A 24,085-nucleotide genomic window follows, 5' to 3' on the forward strand; every position below is an offset into this window, starting at 1 on the left:
TTCCTGTATGATATTAGTTCATCATTTTCAAAAAGTTACCTATCTTAAAGTTGTACGAAGGATGACAGACGATGACTAAATGGTAGCGATAAGGGAGGAAGCAGGTAGGTTGTCATTTTCAAATCTCTTTTATTCCCGTTAACTCTGATAAAGCCATCTACATGGTAAGCAACTTTCATTTGGACTTGATGCCCATTTGACTGGATTGACAGAAAGTTTGGCAGTACCTGAATGTTGGGGATGGACCCTGAGATAGGTTTGGAAGGATAGAAGCGGCATTCATGGTATGGGAGAGCAGGAGACAACAATAAGGAGACAGAAAATAATACATTGCATTAAAAGAATGAGTCACCGAAGAAGAATGCAGTCATACAAAACTCTGGAATGTCCTGCAAACGTATTTTCAAGATACTAAGTAATTAAAATCGAGGAACACTTTCTCTGAATAAGCATATTAATGCGTCGTTGTAAAGCCGCGCTTACGTACCATCAGTAGTAGCTTGGAACTCGGGAAGTTGGTGACGCTGTCTGTGCGTGGCGCGGTGGTTGGAGCGTGCGTGGTCTGTTATCAGGCGGCTGGGAGGGACGCGGCCTGTGAAGGTAAGAGGATGGCTGTATAGTTGACTTCTGAATGAAGGGTATTGTGATGTAAATGTGTTGTTTATGTCCCCACTTAACATTGTGTCTTTCGGTTACTTTGACCGAAAGGTCGAATAAGTGTGTTATGTAATTTAGGCCACGTGATGAAACAATACGTTAGAAGAAACCAAACAATTGTCTGGAAAGCCAATAATAGTAATAAGGTAGGGAAGAATGTTGTATGTAACTAACTTCATGCTCTTTCTAGCGCTTTATTAACCCAGCAGCCTATGTTATGAAAAGTTGAGGTGAGGAATGATTTATCTGCTGTGAAAAAGTTGCACTGAATGTAAGCCTCGCCGTTACGAACGTAAAACGAGTTAGTGCTTTGAGTCGGCTGTGCCAAACTGGGTAAATACAACCATCCCCAAATTAGTCCCCGGAACTTTTCATTGATTCTGTCCACCTTGGTTAATGTTCCATCACAAGTTCATAGCGAAACTGAAACCTTGAGACATTGAATGTATGCTCAGTAAACTACTATTGGATTTCGGTTTCAGAAGGCCTGCTTCAGAGCTTGCTGCGCTTCTAGCCATGCCGTTCTAGTAGGACCACAATCATGGCATTTGCCCCAAGTGTTGAAATGTGCTGAGTATGTCGTACACACAAATCGGGACAAATCCAATCCAACCTGATCGAGTAACGCACATCAATCAGTTGTCGATCGTAAATGATGGGAAGGGTTGTGAACAGTACTATCAAACAACAGTTACAGTCATAGTCAAGGAGATGTACAGTACTGAAACAGACCCTTCGGTCCAACTTGTCCATGCTGACCAGATATCCGAGATAAATCTAATCACATTTGCCAGAATTTGGCCCATATCACTCTAAACCCTTTCTAATCGTATACCCATTCAGATGCCTTTAAAATATTATAATTGTAATAGCCTTCACCACTTCCTCTGGCAGCTCGTTCCATATATGCACTACTGTCTTTGATTTCCCTCTTTAAGTATACTCCTGCTGCTGTTGTACTCTTATAAGGATTCACTTGATCCCTGCTGTCTATACCTGATGTGTACTTGCTTCTTTCTTTTGATCAAAACCTTGATTTCTCTTGTCATCCAGCATTCCATACACCTGCCAGCCTTGCTTTTCACCCCAACAAGCACATACTGTCCCTCAACTCTGGATATCTCATCTTTGAAGGCTTTGAATTTTCCAGCTGTCCCCGCAGCCATCTGCCCCCAATCAACTTTTGTAAGTTTTTGCCTAATACTGTTAAAATTGGCCTTTGTCCAATTAAGAACTTTAACTTTTAGATCTGGTCTATCCTTTTCCATCACTATTTAAAAACTAGTAGGGTTACGGTTGCTGGCTCCAAAGTGCTCCCGCACAGACATGTCAGTCACCTGCCCTGCCTAATTTCCCAAGGGTAGATCAAGGTTTGCACCTTCTTTAGTAGGTACATCCACTTGCTCAGCAATAACCTGCTCACTTACATTCACTTGATTGTGGTTGTGGGAGATCAATGATCTTAGCCCCAGGACATCTCTGCAGGAGTTTGAAGCCCAACCATTTTAAATTGCTTCACCAATATACTTTCTTTGTTTGTATTGCCAGAAATACAGATGTTTGCTAATGACTGCATAATGTGCAGCACCGTTTTCAAACTCTCATACTGAAGCAGCTCATGTTCAAATGCAGCAAGACCTGGATAAAACCCAGGTTGACATTTGTGACGGACAATGTCCACCTGCAACAAGAGAGATTCTAGCCGTCATTCCTTGACATTCACAGTCATTACTGTCACTGAATTCCTCTGCTGTCAACACCTTATGGTTGCCATAGACCAGAAACTTAATGGACTAGCCAGATGAATACTGTAGTTCCAATAGCATGTCAGAGGCTAGGAAATTCTGCAGTTAGTAATTCAGCTCCTGATTTGCTAATGCCTGTCCATCATGTACATGCCAAAGATAGACGTGTGATGGACTATTCCCCACTTGCCTGTATGAGTACATCTCCAAGAATACTCTAGGCTTGACACCATCCAGGACAAAGCCACCTGCCTGGCTGGCACCATATCCACAGATATGCACTCCCTTTATCATCAATGCATAGTGGCAGCAGTGTGTGCCGTCTACAAGATTCACTGCAGAAATTCATCAAGACTCCTAGGAAATTGAGATAACTTTATCACTTTCCTCTATTTTCATGTGCAAAGACCTCTATGTTGGCCAAGACTGTAGACGTACAAAGAAGCAGAAAAAAGCCATTTGGTCCTGCGATCTGGCATTGCTATGCTATTCAGTAAGACCAAGGCTGATCTATTTGTGTCTCAAATTCCAACCTACAACCTTTGATTCCCTTCCCTAACAAGAATCCATCTACCTCTGGCTTATATCATTCAGTAGCCCCATCTCCATCAGCTTCGGAGACAGTATGTTCCAGGTTTACACAAATCTGCGAGAAATATTCCTGGAGACATGTAAAGGGGGAAACATCCTTTCCATGTCCACCTTATGTTCTGTTTAGGATCTTCTGTATTATAATCAAGTCACCACTGCACCTATCAGCTCCAATTAAAGCATACCCAGTTCGTCCAACTTTTCCTCGTAAGACAACAAGAGGGGACCTATGCTTTCATTTTCATGCTTTTATTAATTTAAAAATGTCCAATGTCTAGGTAACTTCTTGTACCTTCAGAGGATAGGTCCCTCTGTTTGAATATATGTAGCAAGCAGAAATGAGCCATGTTGCGAGCCATGTTGCAAGCCTGACTGATCTTAAATTGGTTCTGAATGTAATTCTTGGCATACTCTGGATTGTTCAGCAGGAGCTTTAGAATTGTATCTAATGTTCAACATTGTGTCCTGATTTTTGCAAGCACAGTCTATCGGTTGCATACGGTCAAAGGGATATGCTGTTTGGTATGATCTGGTAGTGTTTGGAATGCATGGGACATAGGCACCTGGCATTGGCATCAAAAGTTTCTCCTGACTTTTTTTCCATCTAAGTTATATTAAAATCAATGATTGGCAGGTATACCTGTAACAACAATGACTGCTTATGGGTGCAGTTGATGTGCATTTCCACTGGGGGAGCAGACAGGCAAATAAAGCCAGAGATCTTGACAAAGGATTTAAAGACTAACTTGAAGCAGAAAAAGACTGTATGCAATAGATGTTAAATGCTGGCAATATGTGAGAACCAGGAAATGTGAATGTGGGAAGTTCAGAGGGAAGTGAAAAAGGAAATAAGAGACAATGAGTCTATGCGAAGAGTTTGGCAGTTAAGAGAGGAGGGAGCCCAAAAATTTTCAGTCGACTTAGAAATAGTAAAAAGAGGGACTACTTGGGCAAATCTACACTTGGAGGCAGTGAGGTGTGATTAATAGTTTGCATCTGTTTTTGCTACGGAAGTTGATATTGCTCAAATCATGGTGGAAGTGTATTTTTGAAACAATGGATGGGTTAAAATTTCATACAGGATTTACCAAATAAACTAGCTATATTTAAAATGGTGGCTCAGTGGTTAGCACTGCAGCCTCACAGAACCGGAGACCTGGGTTTGATTCCTGCCACGGATAACTGTCTGTGCGGAGTTTGCATGTTCTCCCCGTGTCTGCGTGGGTTTCCTCCGGGTGCTCTGGTTTCCTCCCATGGTCTAAACATGTGCAGGCTAGGCGGATTGGCCATGCTAAATTGCCCGTAGTGTTTAGGGGTGTGTGTAGGTTATGGGAGATGGGTCTGGGTGGGATGCTGCAAGGGGCAGTGTGGACTTGTTGGGCCAAAGGGCCTGTTTCCACACTGTAGGGAATCTAATCTAATCTAAAAAGTTAATCAGTCACCAGGACTGAATCAGGTGCATCGGACAGCACTGAGGGCCGTAGGGAGTAGTTACCAAATTCTCTTCAGAAACAAGATGGTCCCAGAATACTGGAGAATTACAAATATTATGTCCTTATTCAAAAAAGCTGTAATGTAACAGCTGAGTTTACAGGGCATTTATTTAATCTCTGGTGGGAGAACTTACAGAAATAATAATTTGGGAAAAACAACTATCACTTGGGTAAGTGTGAATTTGTTATAAAAAATCAGGAAGGATTTGTTGAAAGTAAATTGTGTTTAACCGATTTGGTTGTGTTTTTGATTGGGTAAATAGATCTAATGAGGGCAACGAAATTGATGCTGAGTATCTGAACTATCTCAATCAGGAATAGATTAAGGGAAACTGTTCCCATTGTGTTGAGAACCAGAGGACAGCAACATAATTAATAAAGGAACCAAGGTGATATGAAGAATTTTTTATGCAGTACATATTTATGATCTGAAATGTACAGTCTGTAATTGCGATGGAGATAGATTGAATTATGGTTTTCAAAAGGTAATTGGTAAGTACACAAAGCATGCAAGTTTGCTGGTGTTTTTCATGCAGAGAACCGGCATACATTTGTTAGGCTAAGTGGCCCTCTTCTGTGCTTCAGCAGTTCCGTGACTCTTTGAAATATTTATCATTTGGAACATCTCTCCTAAATATCCACTTAATTTCTGCTGCTCTAAGAAAAGCAGATTCCTTACGTTTTACAGATGTTTGAAAGTCCTGAGTCATTCTAATAAATCTTCTCTACACCGTCTCCAAGACCAGGGGTCCTTCCCAAAAAGACGTGCCCAATAGTAGATAGAATACGCCAGTCGAGGCCTAATCAGTGCTGTTAATCAGCTCCATGTTTGAAAATATCAGAAATTATCCAGACTGAGTAGATAGTAAATCGAGGAAGCAGTCATTGAACTAATAGAATTATGAAAACTGGAATTGTCCTACTGCTGCAGATAGAGGAAGCAAAATAGATGGTAAAACTGGATTTAAATGTTGAATAAGCAAGCATGAGTCAATAAAGCTGACTTTTCTTTCTTTTGCAGAAAGTTTCTCTTCGTTCACATTAGTGCTTGTGCACATCATTTTTTAATTTTAACTCCCCTGTGCAAGAGCAACACGTCAGTTATAGCTCAGGAACATTTCTATTGAGTAGGGAATTCAAGTCGCATTCCACAAACTTCAGCATAAAAATCTAAACTCTCACTCTAAAATGATACTAAGAGAGTGCTGTGCTGTTCGGGTGCCGTATTTTGAATGAAGTGTTAAACTGAAGCCTACTCTGCCCCAAGTGGACAGAAAGATCTTATGACACTATTTTCAAAAATATCCCTTGTCAACATCGCACAAAACAAATGATCTGGTCATTCTAGCATTGCTGTTTGTTGCATGTAATCTGTACAAATTGGCAACCATTTTTCCTACATTACACCAGTGTCTGCAGTTTGAAATTTTATGGCTGTCATGAACGACTGTCCTTGAATTTGAGGATGAAATTGTTCAGGATCGTCAGTTTCTGCCAAAGGTCTTGACATGACTTAAATGACTGATTCTGTCTCAGTAGGTCTGAATTGTTGGCATGGGAACATGATAGTGTGTTGAAGCAGCAAGCAACTGAAAACTTGTGGTCAATTTTACGAAAAATATAGGCATTTGGACACCATCCGGTTCCCATTTTTATGTCAGGACTACTGCAGTGTTCCAGTGAGCCTCAACGCAAGCTGTAGAAACACCTCTAATTCTGCCTTACAACCTTCAGGACTCCACGTGGAGTTTCATAATTTCAAAACATGGACAACATCTCACTTGTTCGTTCCCTTCCCCACACCCCTAAACCATGTCCTGTCTGGGTTGCTCCCAGCACAGCCAACCCAATTTCAAACATTTTCACTTCTCATTAGTACCCCACCTAGCAATTACCTGTATTTTGGCTTAGCATCAGTAACCTCTTTGTTTGCCTATCGCTTCCTTCTCTTTCTCTCTGGGCTCTGTGTCCATGTACTCTGTTTCCATGTCTTTTACCTCATGACCTCTATTCTTGTGCCTTTGCATTAACATTCTATTTTTCCTAAAATTGGATTATTCCTTTATTTTTGAATTTCCTATTAGGCCATTGGTAGTCTCTTCAATCCAACTTTGCCCCTACACAAAGTACCTTTCCTTTTATGATTGCCATGTCTGCCTTAAAACATCTCCGAAAAGATCTTTTATAAGATCTCCTGTCGTTTAACCTTTCTCAGTTTCCTTAACTGGTCAATTCCACCTTTTTATCTTAATTTAAATTGCTATATGACACTGTTCTGTACATCTGTGCTATAGAACTATATATCTTAATGCATTACTTTAGTGGAAATACTATTTATGTACAACTAACCTTCCATTTGAGGAACTTTTATGTAGCAGTATGAGTTTATGTTTATGGGCATATATGAAATGAAGATGTGTGTGTGCATGAATAATATATCTGTATATGCCTTTTGTACCTCCACAAAATATGTATTCTGTGGAAGGAGTAGGCTTTTAGGTTGAATAGATTTTTCATTCAAAGTGTGCCTGATTTTATCTCTCAATGAATGTTGCTCTGTATTCTTTGTATGATTTGAAAACGAGCCTTTTCAGAAAAAAACTAATCTAATGTAATCCAACAGTTAACTTAATTAAATTTAACAGTTAAATTAGCAGTTGGCAGCACTCTCATCACCTGAGTTATAATGTTCTGGGTTTGAGTCCCGCTCCAGCATTCAGCACAAAAATCAAGGCTGACAATCCAGTGTTATAGTGAAGTAGTACAGTTAGAGATGCTGTCTTTCAGATGAGGTGTTAAATTGATGCCCAATCTGCCTGATTGGGTTGGTTCTTCAGACTGTCCTTTTTTTCCCCCCTCCATTATTTACCAGCTTTCTGTTTAGAGCAAAAAAAATCATTTTATGTTTTTGCTGAAACCTGCCTCAGAAGTGTCTGTCTGAGCTTGGCTCTTAAGTTTTTTTTCACAAAATCGTTATGATGCGGAAAGAGGCCATTCAGCCATCACCAGGAAGTTTAGAGGGGATTTGAGAATAAACATGTTCATCCAGCAGACAGTGGGGATTTGGAATATACTGCCTGGGAGGGTAGTTGAGGCAGGAAACGTCACAACTTCTGAAAAGTACTCAGATGAGCACTTAGTGTTGATGAGCCAAATGGCCTCTTCTGTTCTCTAGGATTCTGTGATTCATGTCTTCATTGGCTCACTGAATAACTATCATGACTTAGTGCCATTCTCTTGTTCCCCATAACCCTAAATATTGTTTCTGTTTAAGTAAACACCAAATGCTATCTTGAATTTCTGAATTGAACTTGCCTCCACTACACCTTTTAGTAAATTGAAGCTCGAAATCTATAGGTGTGACTGGATCAATGATTGATACATGTTTAAAGCACCAAGCCCTGATGTAATGTTTACTTCAAGGCAAATCTTAACCTGTAGCTGTCAAATTGTACCTGATTAATGTATTTGTGATCCTCCAAAACATGAAGATAAAAATGGATTTTTAGAACTATTTAAATTGCCATTCCTTTCATAATGTTTTGTGAATTTTCTACACAGTTGAACCATGGCAGACACCAGTTCATCACCATTGAAGCACTTTGTACAGGCTAAAAAGAAGATTAACTCAATCTTCGATCAACTGTTGGAGTATGTTAATGAAGGAGCAAGCTTTATTAAAGGTTTGATATCAATTACCAGTGCTTTGGTAGATGTTAGGTAATAGTTGTTCAATGCAATATAGAAAATAACTAAAGTTGAAGCACATATCTTTGGCTGAATCACGTACAGTTAACTTGTCTGTATCAGTGTTGCCTGTTCTGCAGTGAATGTGTTTCATTTATCTAATCTGTATCTTCCAATGACTTTTGATTGCCTCCACAAGCCCCCAGTTTGCAGCCATTATTCTCCATGTCAATGTCTCAGTCTGAACTAATTTACTTGCTTGTGTTTTTGACCTTACATTCTCTTCAGTGACCATAGCTGCCTATTGCTACAATTTGTTCACCTCTGCCCCAATCCACCTGCTTCTGAAACTCTCACCAGTGATTTTTCGTTCCTGCAGACTCAATGACGATGAACTCTTAGCCAGCCTACCACCTTCCATACAATTAAGCACACCCAAAGGTGCACTGTCTGTATCCTAACATGCACAGTATCTTATTTATGCATCACTTCTGTCATCTCAGATATATATATTAGTTTATGGTCTATCTACAGCTAGAATTTAGAAATATTCAATCTTTTGTTCAAATCCTGCATGGCCTCCCTGCTTACCTTTGTCACATTTTCCAGCCCTACAGTTGTCAAAGAACTCCATTCTTCTAGCTGTGGTCTCTTGTGCATTACTGACTTCTTTTATTCCACCTTTGGTGATTTTGTTTTCTGCTAATTCTCTCCCTAAATCCACCCCCTTCTCCTCTTGAAGTAATTTTAAAAACCTATCCCTTGTGACAGATTCTTAGTCACCTGTCCTAATGTCCTCTTTGCCAATTTTTGTCTCAGCATTCTTGGGAAGTTCCTTGAGGCATTCTAGTACAGTTAAAGATGATTTATAAATCCAGTATATTCCTGCTGATTTGAATCTTAGAATCTCATCAAAATGAAGGATTGGAGAAGATAACAACGCAGCAGCAGCTGGCAGAAATAGAAATGTTTGCAACTAAAGTGGCTGGAATCAGTGAGGTGCTGGCACGTAGACACATGAAAGTGGCCTTTTTTGGGAGGTGAGATGTAAAATATTAAGTTATAGATATTAATAATAGATTAATTATTAAGTACAGAGTGGAGGGTCATAATTTATGATTGGAAATGTATCCTTGCTGAAGGAGCAGCAACCTATTGAGTGTTGTACCAAACTTCAAAAAAGTAGGAGCATAGAGTAGATAAATCAAGAAACAGCTGCTAACTTGCCTGTGTTGCATTTGCTTAATCGAGCTTTTAAGTTTGTAAGGAAAAAGAAACTTGCAAAAAATAATTTTTGTAGATTTTGGCCAAGAGAGAGGAAGAATCTAAGTAAGAGAAACTGCTTTACATTTTTTTTCCTGTTATTGCTGTACGTTTGAAACCTCCAAAAGAAACAGAAGTTATGACATTACAAAAGATTTGAGGTTGAAGGTGAGTAAAGGTGCCTCCTGTCAAATCACAGATGTTTGATACACCTTCGGTAGGAATTGAAAGAATTTATCCAAATAGAATTAGGAACAACTCTAAAATATCTATTGGTCTTGGCAGATAAAGATAGCATTGAAGATGTGAGAGCAATAATGTTTACAGTAACAATTTTCCAAGTGAAGCCCCTAAAGAAACTGAAAATGGGAAATGAAGAGCTGAAATTGTTGCTTTATTTATGATAAAGTATACTTAATCTTTTTGAAATTTTGGACTTCAAGTAGAGCTCTATGAAGGGTTTTTATCTTAAAGAAATAATAAAGCTTTTTAGAACAGTGAACTGACTGCATAATTTCCTTGAAAGAATATGACTACAGTTATGAATGGTTAAAGATTCAACAGGAGGCAGTCAGTCAGCCATTGTTGGTTCGTTCACTTCATTCAAACCAGTTGTGTCATCCTTTGATCTCTCTACCTAAAAACTGTCTGTGTGCTATCCTCTCACATCATTCGGGGTGGCACAGTGGCTCAGTGGTTAGCACTACAGCCTCACAGCACCAAGTACCCGGATTCGATTCCAGCCTCAGATAACTGTCTGTGTGGAGTTTGCACATTCTCCCCGTGTCTGCGTGGGTTCCTCCAGGTGCTCCGGTTTCCTCCCACAGTCCAAAGATGTGCTGACTAGGTGGATTGGCCATGCTAAATTGCCCATAGTGTTCAGGGGTGTTTGTGGGTTATAGGGGGATGGGTCTGGGTGGGATGCTGCAAGGGGCGGTGTGGAGTTGTTGGGCCGAAGGGCCTGTTTTGATGAAGGAGCTGCGCTCCAAAAACTTGTGATTTCAAATAAACCTGTTGGACTGTAACCCAGTGTCATGTGATTTTTGACTAAGAGCAGTCGGAGTTAACGTGTAGAAGAGTCAGTAGACTCAAAATGTTATGTTGACTTCTGTCCACAGTTGCTGCCAGACCTGCAGAGATTCTCCAGCAGTTTCTCAAAAAATGTTACACTGTTTATTTTAAGGCCTTTCTAAGCTATCTTGTAATATATGTAGTTTTGTTTTTGTTTAATAAGTGTGTTATTTTCATAAAGAACATTGACAGCCTAATGTGAACGTTATGATTAAACACCTGAAAAATGTAACTATCAAGCTAGGTTTCACTCCGAGAACTGACTTATCCAGCATTACCATCAGCTTGGATCATAGTGTGCTCTTGAGCATTTATCAGGCAGGTGCTATATTGGGTCAGAGCTTGTAGCCCGAACTTTATTTTCTTTTCGTTTGATCCTGCTTCCTAAACATAGTTCTGAATTCCCCAGTCCCCATTTCCTTTTCTTTAATACCATTATAATACTGTTATCATTGGACACATAAGTTGTTGACCTTTTAAGAGTTTTTTAAAATTCAAACAGTTAGAAGTTGTATGGTTAGTAATTTCAAACAAAAGCCACTTTTTGCAAGTTTTTATGCTTTGAATTTGTAACAGAACAAGTAATGGGAAGAGTACAGTGATCAACGCTATGTTATGGGACAAGGTACTGCCCAGCGGCATTGGACACACAACCAACTGCTTCCTTAGTGTTGAAGGAACAGATGGGGAGAAAGCCTATTTGATGACAGAGGACTCTGAGGAAAAGAAGAACGTTAAAGTAAAGTCCTGTTTTTATATAAATATGTGGCATTAGCAATAGGGAATGTTAAGGTTGTTTACACCCAAGTCATTTATTTTGGAGGAAATGAATTTTCAAATCATACACTTTGTTTAGCTATGTCTTATGAACATATTATTGATTATAGCTGTCGCCTTTAATATCCTGACTTTGCAATTCAATATCTCTGCCGAATTTGTGCAGGGACAGTGATCATCTGGGTGAAGTACTGGGGAATGCTAGTGAGTCTGCATTTTGTACACCAGCACATATTGTAGTATTTACAGAGGAATATAAAAACATGGTTCTTCATATTGTCTCCTTTTATGCCTATTCTTCTCCCCGCAGTGTAATTGCAATCTTCACCTAATGTATCAGTTAGGCTGTGACTATTCCTAAACCACGATCAAGTGCTTTCCTATTGGCTCTGGCTTCAACTCCAACCGTATTGCTTCCTGGCCTCAGTCTCCTGTATCCTATTTTTAATCCCCTCTATCTTGCAAGCCTTTTGCAACCTTTCTTGCCTGATGCTGAATCGCTTGTTAACTTATGCATATTGTCAACGATCCTGATGTAAACTCTGGCACATAAGAACAGGCAGACCATACACATCAACAATGGCACAGATGATGGGCACATGGACATGACAAGGGAATATTCATCAGAATTTTGCATAAGTTAACATTTAACATTGGAGGGCTGGCAAGAAAACATATAACAGTAGATTCTCAAGCAGACAAAAGAACTTAACAAGGTTTCGCTAGCAGAAAAAAAATTGCATAAATGTGACACTAGATCCTAACACAATACAGCCACTAATGTACTTTGAAACTTTTAATGTATGTACCGAATTTGCACACAGCAAGATTTCCCAAACATCAATGTTATAATAACGTAATAATCTATTTTTGTGACGTTTATTGAGGGCTAAACATTGTTTGGGATACCAGGGAAAATTCTCTTATGCCTCTGAAGTAGTGCCATGAAGTATTGTATATTTAACTGAAAGGCAGATGCATCTCATCCACAAGACACGACCTCTGACAGTGTAGTACTTCCTTAGTACTGTGATATTGTGTTAGCCTTGAGCTTCTGTTCTCAAAACCTGGAGTGAGCACAATGGTATTTGGATGTTGAAGACAAGCAGTTTTAGTGATAAAAGGAATATTTTGTTCCTAGGTCAATTCAGGATGAGCAGGTCACAATTTATAAACAGCTTGAGACAGCGGACAGGGTGTACTACGCAGTTTGGTAAGGGTTTGGTAAGAGTTCCTTGGGTTTGAACTGTTGCAAATAATTCATAATTAGTTGAAGTAAGGCTTATTCAAGCCTATATGTTGAAGGACTTCTGTTGGATTGAGCAAAAATGGTGGAAAGGAAAGTTAATGTCACCATCCAAATGAAGGGTGTTTTCCTGCCTATGAATGGCGCTTCTGATGGAGAGCATGTAGACAATGAAAATACCAAGGATAGATCCTTGTGGAAACTCAAGATTGCGCTGTGGGAAGGAGAAAAGTTTGTTACATCAGATACACTAGCTACGTTTGGATACATGAGATTAGACTTCTACAAGGGTAGTCTCAAAGCTGTATGAAGGGAAAGGAGTGTACGAGGGTGAAGGTACACTGCTTAATACTGTGTTGATGGTGAAGATGGATACTGCATTCCTGCTAATAATAATTGAAGATGCTGGTGTTTTTGGTTCAGCTAATTCATTTTGAGGAAAGCCAGACTGGAGTGTTTCATGAGAGATGAAAATGATGCCAGTAAATGACAAATGTTTTGGAATCTCTGAGAAAGAAAGGAGATTGAAGATAAGGCTATAGACTGAAACATAATGGCCAAAAGGTTTGTTTTTAGGAAGGCAGTGGTTTGAAAGGGTAGAGTACAGTTCCTGAGAAGTGCAATAATTGATAATCTCATGAAGTGGATTTGAAAATGAAATTGAGGAAGCAGTTTTTTTTTTATTCATTTGAAAAGTAAATAAAGTGTACCATGAGGTAGTTGAAGTAACTATGGCAGTGCTTGTTGATGTTGAAGTAGGCCAGGAAGCTGAGGGTACAGTTGAGATAGCTCTACATCCCTCTTTCTGGGTGACATGGAATTTAATGTCTTATTGCTTTGAGTTTAAGGTCGATGGGATGCAAAATGGTTTTAAGGTGGCCTGTGAAAAAGAGGATCCAGTGGCAGTCTTGGTATTTAATGATTATCTTAAAAATATTAAATGATTTTGGCAAAGGAAAGCGAAAAATTGTGTTCTTTGATTTAGTGAAGCTAGATTTAGCAGTAGATGATTGGACCATTTTAGAAAATCAGGGAACAAGGAGATAATTAAGCCCAAATCCCCTTTTCCCAAATTTTGAAATGTTATGCTTTATTCAGTGTAGATCAGACCTGATGCATGCTAATGTTTGAGACAGTAGTATTATAACACTGATATTTTGGAATGGTGTCATCATTCCCCTCTAATTCGACACTCAATCTCCACAGAAAAGTTGCCTGACCTTCCCCAAGGACTGTGCTATCAGTCAGTCCAATATGTAAAATTTCTACAAATCTTTGTGTTATGAAAATCACTTCTTCTACTTCATTTACAAGCAAAGTCTGTGGAGACTGATTTGACCCAATCATTGCCTCTCAATCATTCCAACAGGCCAGTTACAAAACAAATCATTGAGACAGGCCAAGATCCCAGGACCCTGGAAAGCTTCTCAATATTTCAGAGATGGTCTGGCCAATTAGTGCATTTGATTTTCAGTAATTTTGTTTCGTTTATTTTTTTTTGTTCCTCAGAGACGTATTTTGACATAGCTCCCAGACAAGCTATCTGATTTCATGCCTAGCTAGATTTCTGTTGAATTCTGCGTTTTAACTGCTTGCCCCTTTTGCACTTTGCAAAGTAATAAAATATTTGGTCCAAACAACAACTTGCCACCAAGTCACCTCTCAACTATTTTTACTCTGTGCATTAAGTAACAGCATTAAAAATGTAACATTGATGTTGAAGAAGCTTACAGACAGCTTTAGGAGTTGAATTGGTTCCTGATAGTTAGTAGGAAACTTCAATGGGCAGAAACTTGCTGCAGTGGCAAGTGTGCTAATGGTATGATGGGAAGTGAGTGGCACTTCCATTTGGAGGCAGTATAATGGCTAAATGCAGTTATGCAATAGCCAGCCAATTAGCAATGCACAGTAAAGAGGCCTAACCATTTGTGGTGGCAGACAGGAAGTACCCATGATGGCTAAAGGTCTAGACAACATATTCAAATGGAATCCTGACAAACCAGCAGTATCATTCCGCCTGGCTGAAAGGTGGATTTTGAACTTGAACTGCTGCTATCCTCTCCACTTCTGTCATAATTTGATTTCTAGAGGTCCAAGCCATCTCATTGCTCCACCTTCAGTTGACTTTCACAATCCTCCAATACCTACGATCTTCAGTTCTCCCTCTACCCTTCCCTTCTGTGACCATTCATCCTTACACCCTCAGCCTTGATCAATTGTCTGTCAACTTTGTGCTACCCCACCCAGAACTCTGGACCTCGCTCTTGTTATCCTAGACTCTCTTCAGCACTCTTAACCCTCGCCTGTTTACTCTTTGTATCTACTATCCTCATTAATCTGATTTTGGCAAGATTGACCTCACCTTCTCTCATCCAGCTCCTTCTCTATGTCTCTCACAACCTTCTTAGGGTCATCATGAACAGCTAACCTCCCTTGATACACATGTTTGACCTTCCTGGACAGCTGCCAGCCTCCCTTCCATGCAGAGCCATGCCGTGACCTTCTTGAATAGCCACTACCTAAGTTCAGTGCAACAATTCAGCCTTCTCGTTCTCCACATTCCAACACAGTTCCCCACGCAGGAGAAACAGATCCTATTGGTTACAAATCCACCAGCAGGAAGACTACCTTTCCTGCTGCACCCTAACTTTTTAATCTGTCATGGATCTGAAGGTGCATGTTTCTCATTTGCAGTTTTAATTGCAGAGGTATGCTTTAAACTGGTGACCATTTGGTTTATTGTACATACATGACAAGCTGATACATTAAAAACAGGTTCATGTTGGTTGCTGTCAGCAACTGCAACTGGCCTTAGTCTGCACAGCCTATTTCCCAACTTTCAGTCTGTATTGAAAAGCTGGCCCCTCTTGTGCAATTGAATATCCCTGCTCACCTCATTTCTTGCGCCGGGGCTTCACTAGATTTTGCTGATGTAGGCGTTTACCAGGATTTTTATAGCCATTCACGCACCAGCTATATTAATGTTTTGTGCACCTCTGATTTAAGTGAGGCAAAACTGGAGATTGTACCAATGGTAGAGATAAGAGACTACATGCTACTTGCATCAAGGGCATTGAAACAAGGCAAAGGAACAAGTAAATATCCTGACAATGTCATACCAGACAGAATAATATTAGTAGCTTGAAAATGACTTCATAAGGGACTCTGAGGTAAAATGTCCCAAGTGTATACAGCGAGAACAATCATTGGAGGAGGGTATGGGATTTTGGTATGAAGAGAGATGAAACATTAGTCAGAGAAAGACTTGTGGGAGATTGCAATCATGCGTACAGAGACGATATGATGAAGTGGCCTCACATATAATTAAGGGGTTTGTATGAGGAGAATGATTGAGTGGGAACAGGGGACATAAATGTGAAAAACGGTTGTAGTGATGGTTGAAACCTAGAAGGATCAAAAGTCATTTAATGTGCAGGCCAGGGGAGAACACCTTGAGTGGAAATTGGTGTACAGCTTTGAGTGACCTTAAATTATAGGCAGAAGCCAGTTAGATATGTACATGCATGTTTGTATATTACCTAAATTTTCAAATTCCTTCATAATCCTTGAAAAATGCAGTGGGTAGTGAATATGTTCACTAATATTAATGACAGATCAGAGGTATTAATTACAGAGGAGAATGTCCAGGTATTTGAACTGTCTTGAAGGGAGAGTTTATATTGAGGATCAAGTATTTATCCTCTTAATTTTTATCTGTTCTTTTTTCTATTAGTATGTTATTTTGCTTCCAGCCCACAGTATTTGTTTATAATGCAATAGTACAGTGTGAAAGTTTTTTTTCTTCTGTATTTTTAGACTGTGAACCAACTGGCACATGCTCTGCATCAGAATGAATACTTAGATGCTGGTTGTCTAGTCCGTGTTTTTTGGCCAAAATCGAAATGTGCTCTTCTTCGAGATGACTTGGTATTGATGGACAGGTCTGAAATATCTTAGAATAATTTGAAATTGATGCATTTATGAATTACTCAATTGTGATATTGAATAGTGTGACTTTGTTTTTTGTTTTTGTTGCAATTGAGTGGAAAAACACGTTATTTGAAAAGTTGTTCTGACATATGCTTGATTTTGACAATTGCACTTATTTGTAAAAATTAGGTGTTTGTTGACATTTTAAAACATTCATATGTTAATATGTTTTGTGTCAACTCTAACTGATGGTTCTTATTTTAGCCCTGGTACTGATGTCACCACAGAGCTGGATAGCTGGATTGACAAGTTTTGTCTGGATGCTGATGTCTTTGTATTAGTAGCAAATTCAGAATCAACACTTATGCAGACTGTAAGTGTTTGTTTTTGTGCTTGTCCCATTTATAGATTTTTTTAAAGTTATTTCTTTCTACCTATTTCCACTAATGTTTCCTTGCTAATTGCCATTAACAAAGAACTTCCATGTAAATTTGTGAATAAAAGTAAATTAGCAGATGTGAAAATTGTAACATAATGGCTGTGTACTAATTTTGAAATAACACTTGGAGTTAAGTCAAAAGCTACAACAAACCCAAAATTTGTGTATTAAACTGTTTTGGTAGCCATTTAGCAATTTCATATTGTCTCCAGCTGATTCTTAAAAATTCACTAATCGGTTTTAGGCATAACTGGTATTGCTGACATGTATTGCGCATCATGCATTAGTTTTAAGATGATGGTGAACCATCTTTGCTGTTCAATCATTATTGTGATAGTATTTGATCGTTATATAGTATAGGTATATGATGCTTTCATTGTGGTTGATATAACTAAGCCAGCTATTGACCAGGTATCACATTTAGGCAAGATCAGGATGGATGACAGATTTTCTCTCCTGAACAACATTTTATAAGTGGGGTGGCACGGTGGCTCAGTGGTTACCACTACAGCCTCACAGTGCCAGGGACCCAGGTTCAATTCTAGCCTCAGGTGACTGTCTGTGTGGAGTTTGCACATTCTCCCCGTGTCTGCGTGGGTTTCTCTGGGTGCTCCGATTTCCTCCCACAGTCCAAAGATGTGCAGGCTTAGGTAGGTGGATTGGCCGTGCTCAATTGCCCATAGTGTTCAGGGGTGTGTGGGTTATAGGGGGATGGGTCTGGATAGGATTCTTCAAGGGGCAGTGTGGACTTGTTGGGCCAAAGGGCCTGTTTCCACACTGTAGGGAATCTAATCTTTAAAAAAAAACCCATGACATCAATTATGATTTGATAGTTTCATGATGACTGTTAATGATCTAGCATATTATTTCAGTTTGTTATTAGTTAATTGAATTCAAGATCACTAGCTTCCACAAGTGGGATTTGAACTCCTGCCATTGGAGCATTAGACCATGTTGCTTAGTTACTAGTTCTGTTAGACTATCAGCGTGGAACTGATCCACTAGTTTGAAATAAAGTCTGTATTCAAATATTCATGGTTTTAAAGAATGTCAGTTTATTCATTGTAGAACACAGCTTAACACTGAATCTGTTATTTGAGCTTATTTTCAAACATGGATTCTGAAATTTTAATGGAAACTTTGGATACTGAATAATTATTTTGCTTCATTTCATTCCTAGGAGAAACAATTTTTTCATAAGGTTAACGAGCGACTTTCCAAGCCTAATATTTTTATCTTGAATAATCGTTGGGATGCTTCTGCTTCTGAGCCAGAGTACATGGATGAAGTAAGTTATACTCTGTAATTATAGCTTCTTTTTGAACTTTTGAGTCTAAAAGCTACACACCATTGGCTAAGTTAGTTGTTTTTTTTTAATGTTACATATAGTTGCTTGGATGTCAATTATATCATACGTTTGGATATTTACTTGTCATGATCTTTCTGTTGATTTTTGCCTCCATATTAATCCATATCACCTTTACTATTCAGGTACGTCAGCAACACACTGACCGCTGTGTTAGTTTCCTTGTTGATGAGCTTGGTGTAGTCGATTATGCACAAGCTGAGAATCGCATATTTTTTGTTTCTGCTAAGGAAGCTGTTAATGCCAGAATTCACAAAGCGCAAGGAATGCCAGAAGGTGGTAAGTGTTGCAGTGTTCTTAAATATTAGAGAGGTCTTGGATGTAAGTAGTGGGCAAGGCTAAGGGATGACTTAGTGGTTAAAATTGAGTGGCCTGGATAGGATAGCCAGGAAATACCTGTTTTCCTAGCAAAGATAAAAATGATAAAGGGTTGGAGATTTAGGGTAATTGGAAATGAGATTAGTGGAGACATGATAAAATAAAAATCTAATCACGTAGAGGATGGTGAATGTCTGGAATTTGATAACTGGTTTGGTAGTGGAGGCAGAAATCCTCAATTTTAAGAAAATGTGTATCTGCATCTGAAGTCCTGTAATCTATAGACCAGGTGCTAGAAGCTGCAATTAGAATGAGTGGTTAGTTTTTATTCAATCTGAGGCACACATGATGGGCTGAATGAGACTTTTCAGTGTTGTCATTTTCCAGTTTCCCTAAGTAAAACTTGGAGACTCTTAGCTTTTCTTTGTCTTAGAGGGAAGATTCTGAAGTGTAATTTTTCTTAACAAAAACATAGTCTTGAAGAAGAGTCACTGGACTGGAAACATCACCTTTGCTTTCTCTCCACAGATGCTGCTAGACCTGCTTAGTTTTTCCAGCAATTTCTGTTTTTGTTTGTTTTTTCTAACTTCTTAGATGAGGATTATCAAGCTAGGGCCCCAAGACTATAGCTATTAGCCAATGACATCCCACAGTATTATCTAACTGGAATTAATGTCTTCATAGAATCATACAGTATAGTAGATGTCCGTCAGCCCATTGAGTCTGTACCACCAAAATTATTCTGTTACCTGTACTAGTTCCACTTTCCTGCACTAGGCCCATAACTTATGACACTTCAAGTGCTTATCCAAGTACTTTTTAAAGGTTGTGGGGTTTTCTTCTTCAACTACCCTCCAGGTGAGGCATTCCAGATCCCTAGCATCGTCTCTCTTCCTACTGTCTGAGTGAAAATGTTTTTCCTCAAATCCCCTCTAAATCTCCTGCCATTCACTTAAAAATTATGCCCCCTTGTTATTGACCCTTCAACTAAGGGTCACAGCTGCTTTCTATTCACCCTGTCTGTGCCCTTCTTAATTTTATAGATCTCTGTCAGGTCCACCTTCAATCTTCTGTGTTCCAAAAAAAATAACTTGAGCTTATCTAGCCTCTCCTTTATAGCTGAAATACTCCATCACAAGCAACATCCTGGTGAATGTCTTTTGCACACCCTCCATTGCATCGCACCCTTCCCATAATGTTGTGACCAGAGCAATGCACAGTACTGCAGCTGTGGACCAATCAAAGTACAAATCAACATGATCCCTACTCTTATAATCTACGCTCCATAGGTTGCCTTAATTACCCCATTAACCCGAACTGCTACCTTTAAGAACCTTTGGACAGCAACCCAAGATACCTCTGTTTCTCTGCGTTTTCAAGTGCCTTGCCATTTCAAGAGTACTATTTTGTCTTGTTCATTCTTCCAAAATGCATATTCTCACATTTATCACGGTTAAATTCCTTCTGACTAATCCATTTATGTCATCCTGTAACCTATCATCTTCCACCTCACTGTCAACCACCCACCCAATTTTTGTGTCAAACACAAACTTACTTATCATCTTGCCCACATTCTCATCTACATCACTTGTGATAATCACAAACAATAAGTGGCGCAGCACTAATCCTGTGATTTGCTGTTATACTCCAGGCTCCAGTTTCACAAACAGCCTTCTTCCACCACCCTCTCTCCTGTAACTAAGCCAATCCTGGATCCCATGAGTTTGTCAGATTTCTGTAGCTTTCCTTATTTGTTGGCTTGCCACCCTAGTTCTGTGCAACTAGAAATGTTTTCTGAAATTATGGTGCACTCTTTCTGTTGCGTGACTGGCACTGCACTGTGATAATTAGGATAGGTGTATACAAAAAAATGCCTGTTTTTGCGGAGGGTCACTTTATACATCATAGGGTAGCCTTTATGAAAACAGTATTTAATATAGAAAACTCAGTACTTAGCATTAACAAATCTACCAACATCCATTTGGATAGATATCCATAAATCACAATGTGTGTCTGTCTTTGTGATTCTGAAGTGACTTGAGATATTTTTCCATATAAATGGAAGGTGTTACAATTTTGTTTATTTGGTGTAATAGCAGTATTTTGAAATTACATTCATTGATAGAATATGGTATCTCAGTGTCTTTTTGGGAAATATCCCTGCTTAACAAATCAGTGCCATTAATGTTTATAGAGAATTCCTATTTGAAAATTATCACAGTGGCTACTTGGTACTTACATCTTGTTTTACTTTAATCCTTTCCTACATGTTTACAATGAAACATTTAAAATCTTCTTCATGTTGATTTTGTGTTCTGTTTTACAGGTGGTGCGCTAGCAGATGGATTCCAGGCTAGGCTTTTTGAATTTCAGAATTTTGAGCGTCAATTTGAGGTATGTTATGAATAGCCAGCATTTATTATTGCCCCATGAAGTTAATTTTTTTTTGTTCCTAAGTTGAAATAGAGAAATTTGCAGCCCAAAAAAAGCTCCATAAGTTAGTATTGAATTCTTATTTGAATGTGCAGTTGCAGAAAATTGTGTTTATATTGTAACAACTTACACTTGGATAGAATGAATGAGTTTTAAGTGGTAATCTAATCTGCATTTTGGTACATCTAGTATGCAGGAGACCGCATTGTTAGCTGTGAATGCAGTATACTTCATTGAAAGAAGCAACTCACTGTTTCATCTTGGGTGGGGAGATGTTCATGCATAGGAAAGCACTAGAGGAAAGAGTAGAGTTGTGAATTATTGCTGAGTAGACTAAGGTGTTGTGAAGGGAACAATCCCTTCAGAAAATGAATGGAAAATTGCCTTCAGAATACAGAAAATGGAGGGAAGCAGGTGATGTATTTCACATAATATTATGCTGGAGGTAGGGGAAACGGAGAAGCATCATCATGAATATGAATACAGGTGGGGTGGAAGTTGAGGACAGAAGTATCTGTGAGGGAGGAGAATGTGTGATGATAGGTGTGTGAAATAGGACCCTCAACTGTGTTCTGTTCTGTTAGCTATGGTGGGGGCAGAGTCTTTGTTAAGAATAATGTAGCTGAAGCTCTAACATAGATGCCAGAACAAAAACAACAGAGATTAAGAGCATAGGTGAATGGAATATGATGTTGACAGGTATTTGTAGATGGCCTTTGTTTAGAATTTGGAAAAATAGTTGTGGATGTACAGGGAGTACAGTTTGGAGCTCAGCCCTGGGGGGCTGCAATGTTGTGTTATTGTGGAGGAGGTACAGTTACCTATCTTCACTGATTTGTGGTTTGAGGATCCAGTTGCAGAGGATGGAACTGAAACCAATGTCACAAAGTTTTGAGATCATTCTGGGGGAGGAGAATGGTGTGGAAAGTGGAGCTGTAGTCAGCGAGCAGGAGTCTGACATAGATGTTCTTGTTGTCCAGATTTTCTAGGGAGTATAGGGATATGGCGTCTGGTGTGGACCTGTTATGTCGGTAGGCAAATTATAAGGGATTGAGGCAGGCTGGTAGCCTGGAGTTAATGCGGGCCATGACCAGCCTTTCAAAGCACTTCATGATTATTGAGGTCAGAGCCACTGGGCAGTAGTCATTAAAGCACATTGCATGTGCTTTCTTAGGTACAGGGATATTGGTGGTCTTCTTGAAGCAGGTGGGGACTTTGGCTTGTAGTATGGAGAGGTTGAAGATATCAATGAATATCTCTGCCAGCTCGTCCAGACAGGATCGCAGTGCTTGACCAGAAACACCGTCTAGTCAGTTGCTTTCCTGGGCTGACTCCTGGGAAAACTGTTCTGATCTCTGCAGCGGTGACAGTGGGCACAGGTGCATCCAGAGCTGTCGGGCAGGTGTTGCCTTGCCGCTGGCATTCTGATCTAAACAAGCATCGGAAGCATTGAGTTTGTGAAGCTTCCATGTTCTCCCCATGTCTGCATGGATTTCCTCCAGGTGCTCTGGTTTCCTCCCACAGTCCATTGATGTGCAGGTGAGGTGGATTGGTCATGCTAAGTTGCCCGTAGTGACCAGGGATGTGTAGGTTAGGCGGATTAGCCAAGGGAAATGCAGGGTTACAGGGATAGGGAGGGTCAGCATGGACTCGATGGACCAAACTTCCATGCTGTAGGGATTCAATAAGAATTATCTCTGCCAGGGATGTCAATTTCTCTGCACTTCCATCCTCCCCCAGGATTGTTTTAGGGCAGTCCACTTTTCTGCAAGGAGATCAAACCAATCTTTTCGCATCACTACCCTACTGTTCCTGGCTGGCTTTGCTTTCATGGACTTCCTTAGTAAACGGAGAACTGCGTACAAAAGAAGTCAGTCCAAGTACTACCAACTGTGTACTTTTAATCACCCAGGAAATCCACTCCCTACTGAAGATCAGATTTGCAGCATACAAGTCAGATGACCCAGACCCAAACAGGAAATCCAGATATGAGATCAGGGATGCAAAGAGGCAGTACTAGATCAAGTTAGAGGCCCAGACCTACCAAACAGACTCCCGTCGCTTATGGCAAAGCCTAATCAACATTGAAAAGGTCTAAAGTGATGAAAGAATCCATAGTATGGAGAATTCTGCAGATGGATAAAAGCGTTCCTTGTGCAGGAATGCACCCTTAACCATAGAATTTCTAGCTGAAGAAATGGGTGGTGTGGTGAAGGCCACAGAAGACGGTGAAATCTTAGCTAAGGATAAATTGTACAGCTCCAGAGGGGGAAGGTCAAAGGTTATCGTGAATGCACAGCAGGAATGAGATTAGGAAAAGAGATGTGGTAAAAGGAAAGTGAAGGGGAGAAGGATCTAACATAACATTGGTACCCGTGAATCTTTGAAGCTTGCAATCCTTCATACTTAAAAGGGTGGGGGGAAGAAATAACATCTTGGATATCTTGTTAGACCTTTTCTGCATTGCCCTGCCCACTCTGCAATTTTGTATTTTGTTGCAATTTGTTTTCAGTCCTCCACTTTCCATACCAATTGGCTTTGTAACATCTGGAAATTTGGAATTATTATAAAGAAATTGTAAATAGATTGTACCTAACAGTGGTTCCTGGAGGACAGTATATTTTATACTTTTTGAAGTGATTATTTATAGCATCTCTGATAATGTATTTTAATTATTGACCCAGTACTGAGAAACTCACTGATCTCATGGTTACTTCGTTTGTTTCTTCCATTTTTAAAACTGATATCAGTTATGTTACTGAAAGGAGGTGATGGCCTAGTGGTATTTTCGCTGGACTGGTAGTCTAGAAACCCAGATAACGTTCTGGAGATCCAGGTTCGAATTCTGCTATGGCAGATGGTGGAATTTGAATTTAGTAAAAATCTGGAATTAAGAATCTGATGATGACTGTGACTCCATTGTCAATTGTTGGAAAAACCCATCTGGTTCACTAATGTCCTTTAGGGAAGGAAACTGCCATCCTTACCTGGTCTGGACTACATGTGACTCCAGATCCACAGCAACGTGGCTGACTCTGAACTGCCCTCTGGGCACTTAGGGATGGACAA

The 24,085-nt window shown here is 39.6% G+C and overlaps 1 protein-coding gene across 3 annotated transcripts in view; it reads left to right on the forward strand.

The window, feature by feature from the left end:
* The window catches only part of LOC125457844 (mitofusin-2-like), a 69,877-nt gene continuing 45,792 nt past the window's right edge, over nt 1–24,085 (forward strand). The window contains exons 1-9 of one of the 3 annotated variants that reach the window (XM_048542522.2): nt 1–104; nt 8,048–8,169; nt 9,078–9,213; nt 11,084–11,246; nt 16,347–16,471; nt 16,725–16,833; nt 18,080–18,187; nt 18,391–18,544; nt 20,910–20,977. In XM_048542522.2, coding sequence (XP_048398479.1) covers nt 8,055–8,169; nt 9,078–9,213; nt 11,084–11,246; nt 16,347–16,471; nt 16,725–16,833; nt 18,080–18,187; nt 18,391–18,544; nt 20,910–20,977 — 978 coding nt within the window. In that variant the 5' untranslated portion in view covers nt 1–104; nt 8,048–8,054. The other 2 variants (XM_048542520.2, XM_048542521.2) reach the window with 2 other exon arrangements.

This window comes from Stegostoma tigrinum, chromosome 14, assembly GCF_030684315.1.
Source record: "Stegostoma tigrinum isolate sSteTig4 chromosome 14, sSteTig4.hap1, whole genome shotgun sequence".
NCBI lineage: Eukaryota > Metazoa > Chordata > Chondrichthyes > Orectolobiformes > Stegostomatidae > Stegostoma > Stegostoma tigrinum.